The sequence below is a fragment of the Mesoplodon densirostris genome, chromosome 2 (genome assembly GCF_025265405.1).
Source record: "Mesoplodon densirostris isolate mMesDen1 chromosome 2, mMesDen1 primary haplotype, whole genome shotgun sequence".
NCBI lineage: Eukaryota > Metazoa > Chordata > Mammalia > Artiodactyla > Ziphiidae > Mesoplodon > Mesoplodon densirostris.
Genome location: NC_082662.1, coordinates 85,274,533 through 85,280,584, shown reverse-complemented (window position 1 = coordinate 85,280,584; position 6,052 = coordinate 85,274,533). Strand labels below are relative to the sequence as shown.

The 6,052-nt window shown below is 47.8% G+C and overlaps 1 protein-coding gene across 1 annotated transcript; it reads left to right on the top strand.

Annotated features, from left to right (window-relative positions):
- The first annotated feature begins 5,275 nt into the window (after positions 1-5,275).
- On the top strand, positions 5,276-5,632 carry LOC132480874 (elongin-B-like). The gene has a single exon (XM_060085401.1). The coding sequence runs from the start codon at positions 5,291-5,293 to the stop codon at positions 5,630-5,632; it is 342 nt and encodes a 113-aa protein (XP_059941384.1). The 5' UTR covers positions 5,276-5,290.
- The last annotated feature ends 420 nt before the right edge of the window (positions 5,633-6,052 follow it).

Genomic DNA, 6,052 nt, shown 5'->3' with positions numbered 1-6,052 from the left:
GAAATTTGGAATCACGTGTGAAATCTAATTTCTAATCATCGGAGGAGACCGATGCGATTAGCGTTTTGTTTCTTTCGGTGACCACGTCGTCAGTGGGTGGTATGGCCTCCAGTTTGCTTCCTCTGGAGACACAGTGATTCCACGTTTCTGGAGGGGGGCTCAGACCCTACGCTGGGAGCCACAAAGCAGCATGTGGACTCTCCTCTCCTGGCAGCTGAGGGGTGACCCCAAGGCCCGGCCGCACTCCAGAAGCCCACCCCCAATGAGGGGACCGTCCGAAGGGGGAGTTCCCGGCCCACCCACCCGATTCACTATAGGCGTGCTTCCTTTCTTTGAGACATCCAAATTTCTGGAACATTCTACAGCCTGTTAGCCCTAATAACCAATAACCCTCCCATCCTGCCTGCCACCCCATCAGGCCCTCTTGCCCTCCCCCCAGCAAGGCTCCCGTGTTCCCTGCACCCAAGCTTTCCAGTCACCAGGTGCCCATTTGAGAAGTGATTTCGAAGAAATAAGGGAGGGAGCACTAAGTAAGCACAGAAAGCCTGAGGTGGGAGAGTGCTTGTCACATCCGAGGAAGCACAAGGAGTGAGGGTCAAACATGTGGGGCCTGGTGGACCACAGCAAAGACTGAGAATGGGAAGTAGGGAGGAAATGAACCATGTCTTCAAGGCCAGGGGCCTGATTTTTTAAAAATATTTATTTATGTAATTTATTTATTTTCCTTATTTTTTTTTTTTTTTTTTTTGCCTGCATCAGGTCTTAGTTGCGACACACGGGATCTTTGTTGAGGCATGTAGGATCTTTTCGTTACGGCACGGTCTGCTTGGGTTTCTCTCTAGTTGCGGTGTGTGCGCTTCTCTCTAGTTGTGGCATGTGGGTTTTTTTTTCTCTCTCTCTAGTTGTGGCACATGGGGTCCAGGGCACACACAGGCTCTCTTTGAGGCATGCGGGCTTAGTTGCCCCATGGCATGTGGGATCTTGGTTCCCCGACCAGGGATCGAACTTGCGTCCTCTGTATTGGGAGGTGGATTTCTTTACCACTGGACCACCAGGGAAGTCCCAGGGCCTGATATTTAAGCTATGGTTGCCAGACCGTTGGTTGCTATGTCACTGCCATCTCCACTTGTTCCTCGCTGCAGAGTTCATCTGCCATTAATGTCTGCAAATACTAGACACTTGTTTTCCCTGCCTGCCCTGAAGCTGGGGCGTGAGCAAGTGATCCAAAATCTAAACTGCTTCCCTAAATTGCAGTTTAGGATTAGGTAGATTGGAAAGGGGAGAGACTACAAGCCAAGGGCCAGTCTGGAGGCTTTTGCCCAATTCTAGGACAGAGATAAGTTGTGTCTGAATATCAATAATGGTCCTAAGACAAGAGATGAGGGGTGGACGAGACAGAGATGGAAATGACATGCTCTGGCAACGGGATGTGAACAGAAAGGGAGAGAGAAGTGGGGTGAGGAAGCAGTGGGGGGAAAGTGGCAGAGCCGGGAGCAAGAATAATAGCGTGGCTAGAGAAACTGACTTCAGTGATGTGGTGGCAGTCCTTCTGACATGGAGTGCATCCACACGTAGGGGAAGGGAAAAGCCTCCCATCTTTGATGAGGAGTATCTAGAAAGCGAGAATAGAAACTATTCAGACTCATTCACAGATCTGGTCTCTGTGTATGTTATTCATTCTGCCTGGCGGGCTCTTTGCCTAGCAAACTCCTATTCATCCCTCTATACCCAGATTAATTGCTACCTTCTCCAAGAAATCTTCTTGAACTACCTTAAGGCAGAATTATTTCTTTTTCTAGGTTTCTGGAGCCCTTCACTGACACCTGCATCCTATCACTTGCTACATACGATGCATTGTCATTTTTCTGTTTCCTGTTTAGTACTAGATGGCAGGTGCCCCTCCTTAAGGGGCAGCTTAATAATTTTGTATCCCTGGCATTTAACACTGTGCCTGAAATATAATCATCAAATGAGTGATGAATGGTTGAATAAAATATTGATGATGGAAAAAAAGGTAGAGGTTAAAAGTGGTAGCAGAAGGGGGGTGAAATGTTGAAATATTAAAGTTAGGATATTGAGACATTCATAGAGAATGGTGGAACAGATGAAGTTATCCTTGGAAGCTCTTAGAAGATTCTATATGTGGAAGGAGGAGATCTAAATCTTTGAGCTAATACCAAAATGGAGAAGAATTACGATCATTACCTGAGAATAGCTCAAGAAGAAATAGGCAGAGAAAAACAGATGACATATTAGATTAAGTTGAAAGGTAGAGCCCAAAGAGAACCTGAAGGTCAGGAAATCATGAGAGTGTCTTCTTCAGAATTTCTGGAAACATAACAGTGACATTTTATGACTCGGTCACACAATGCAATCATGAAAGTCTTACATACTCAAGATTGATATTTCCACAACATGCAATGTAAGGGGGTTGGTGCATTCTCAGTCTGCAGATGGTAGAAACATGATAGATTTGTGGCATTTTTCTGGGGGCCGATCTTGCAGCTGGGCCAGTGGCATTTGTTTCATTGTTTTCATTCTTCTTCCCCTGCCTCAGGACCATTTGGGAAAATTAAAGTTATACCAGCTCTAATGATGCTTTTATTTTCTCCATTTCGTATCTACATTTTCAGAGTGTACTCTATCTCAGTGGCTCTCAACTCAGGAAGATTTGAGCCTTTCCGCTGCCCTCCTCCCAAAATGGAGACATTTTTGTAACTGGCATCTATTGGGTAGAGACCAGGGATGCTGCTAAATATCTTAATGCACAGGAAAGCCCTCAACCACAAAGAATGATCAGGCCCCAAATGTCAATAGTGCTGAAGTTGGGAAGTCCTGTAGAGTCTGTCCTATATTAACAGCACAGATATTATGCCAGTTCCTTGGCTGGCCAGCTTTAAAATTTTGTGGTTCTTAACAAATGCAGAAAATGTGGAGCAAGTTCCTTTATTTCCATTTCTGAGGTTAAAACGACACTTTATCAATATAGCTTACACAGCACTTCAAATTTTATCAATCTAAAGTCCATTTCAAAAGGGGAATTCCTCAGGTACTTTTTGGGCTAACACTAAGAGGTGTTTAGTTTAACAAGTACTTAGGTGACATTGCTAAAGGGCTATAAAAACAGTGACGATCAAAACAGGATGACAGTAGTCACTGAAATCATGCCCAGAGTCTTAGTAGAGTTAGGGGTAGTAGGAAGTAGGAGTGAGTGGGGGCCGGCACATACCTGTGTCTCACGTCCCAGGCCTGGCACTTACCAGTCATTGGCCTTTGGCAGTTGCCTCTCTGTGCTTCAGTTTTCTCTTTGGAGCTGAGGATTATAGGGGAGACTTACCTCTTAGTGAAAACTAACTATTAACACATAAAAAACGATTAGAAATCACTTAATAAGGTTACCAGAACGGTGGGCACTTCTATTTACTGGTCAGAGTGATGCCAGCGCATGACAATGGCATGAAGATAGTTTACATTTTCTTTGGCAGGCCAGCTTTAAAATTTTGTGCTTCTTTTTTTTTTTTTTTTTTTTTTTGCGGTATGCGGGCCTCTCACTGCTGTGGCCTCCCCCGTTGCGGAGCACAGGCTCCGGACGCGCAGGCTCCGGACGCGCAGGCTCAGCGGCCATGGCTCACGGGCCCAGCCGCTCCGCGGCATATGGGATCCTCCCAGACCGGGGCACGAACCCGTATCCCCTGCATCGGCAGGCGGACTCTCAACCACTTGCGCCACCAGGGAGGCCCTAAAATTTTGTGCTTCTTAACAAATGTCAAAATGTTGGCGTGATTCTCATTATTTCCATTTTTGAAGTTAAAGCAGGACATTGTTGGTATAGCTTGTCTTGCAGTTCAAATTGACACAAATTAAAAAGTGTGGCTACACTGTGTTTCTTCAGGGAATCACTGACAGTTATGACAGGAGAGCAAATATCTGCACAATTCCTGAGACAAGAGGCATTATCCCAAAGCTGTTGTTTTCCCAGTTGTGTGATGCGCCACAAGAGGGTACCAGAGACTTCTTTTGAAAACTTAAGCGGGCCGTTTGGGTTTTGTTTATATTGTAGCCAAAATAGTCACTGGATGGTGCCCAAAGACTTCTTTTGAAAACCTACATAGCCAGTTATTCGTTTGGTGTTTAAATCATGGTCAAAATAATATATGGTTTTCATATTTAATTGGACCAATACAATACATGAGGTCAAAGGCAAACATCTCAATTCAACATAGACCAAATCTATTTTCTCTGTTCTAGATCCTGGTCATAGGAAAAGTCCTGGAGAAAAATTTTCTTTATCTATTAAAGTTTTAGTGAAAAAAATGTAAAAATCACACTCCACTGGTGGTGATTTAGCAGCCCCATCGCCTAGAAAGGATGGGGTCCTTAGGATCTGCTATACGAAGCCCCATTTCCCAGCTTTGCTGGATTACTGTGAAGAAAGATCTGCGTTGGTGACTCCGGTTTCTTTTCCATTGCAAGTTTATACCTGAGCAAAGAAGCACTCTAGGAGCACAGTAGCAGGGCTTTTTGGAGTCCTGGGCATTATTCAAAGTAAACCTCAAAATATGGCTTTAGACAGACATGCAGGGCCTTGGGCTAACAAAACCTCACAGCCCTGTCCCTGTCTCCTGCCCTGGGGCCAACCCTCTGAGCCTGGGCAGGGTCTGAGGAAGTCCCACAGGCTGGTTGGGCCCCAGGAAGTGGGGAAGAGGGACACATTCAAAATAGCACGTGTGCTGGGCTTCCCTGGTGGCGCAGAGGTTGAGAGTCTGCCTGCCGATGCAGGGGACGCGGGTTCGTGCCCCGGTCTGGGAAGATCCCATGTGCCGCCGAGCGGCTGGGCCCGTGAGCCATGGCCGCTGAGCCTGTGCATCCGGAGCCTGTGTTCCTCAACGGGAGAGGCCACAACAGTGAGAGGCCCGCGTACCACAAAAAAAAAAAAAAAAAAAAAAAGGCTGAGAGGGTAGAGTAGAAGAGGGAGGAGAAGCAGCTAATGACTGATGGCCACTCTCTGCTGGCGCAGGCTTAGCGCCCACCCAAGGCTGACTCACTGAATCCTCAAAAGAACTCTACCTGTTTGGTGCCTTTACCTTCATTTGACAAATAGGCAAACTAAGAATTTGAGAAGTTACTTTTTCAAGGCCACACAACTGGTAAGAGGTGGAACCAGGAAACAAACCAGAAAGTTAAGAAATGCCAAGTAGGCCGGGATCGGGGGTGGCGAGGGCGGTGGGCCGTGCGGGGGGGCCCGGGTTCCGAGCTCACGCCGGCCCGCCGCCCCCAGGACGTGTTCCTCATGATCCGGCGCCACAAGACCACCATCCTCACAGACGCCAAGGAGTCGAGCAATGTGTTCGAGCTAAAGTGCATCGTCGAGGGCATCCTCAATCGGCCACCGGACGCGCAGCGGCTGCACAAGGACAACCAGCTTCTGGATGACGGAAAGACATTGGGCGAGTGTGGCTTCACCAGCCAGACAGCACGGCCTCAGGCCCCAGCCACTGTGGGGCTAGCCTTCAGGGCAGATGAGGCCTTTGAGGCCCTGCGCATCGAGCCCTTCTCCAGCCCACCTGAGCTGCTGGGTGTGATGAAGCCACAGGACTCAGGAAGCAGCGCCAATGAACAAGCTGTGCAGTGAGAGGCCCTCCAACTGCCCTACCCCCCCAATAAAAGAGATTTGGGTGTCAAAAAAAAAAAGAAGAAATGCCAAGTACGTGAAAGTTTTTTTGTTTTGTTTTGTTTTGCGGTACGTGGACCTCTCACTGTTGTGGCCTCTCCCGCTGCGGAGCACAGGCTCCGGACGTGCAGGCTCAGCAGGCATGGCTCACGGGCCCAGTTGCTCCGCGGCATGTGGGATCCTCCCGGACCGGGGCACAAACCCGTGTCCCCTGCATCAGCAGGCGGACTCCCAACCACTGCGCCACCAGGGAAGCTCCAAGTATGTGAAATTTTAATAGAGGTGGACAACTAACTCTCCATAACCTTTAGTATTTACTCTGTGGTGGTTGTTCTCAGAGGGGCATATGGAAAGTAGGTTCTTTGCTCTCTTTCTTTGACT

What these genes read in the sequence shown, in the direction of transcription:
- LOC132480874 (XM_060085401.1), top strand. Translation starts at nt 5,291, where the DNA reads ATGATCCGGCGCCACAAGACCACCATCCTCACAGACGCCAAGGAGTCG.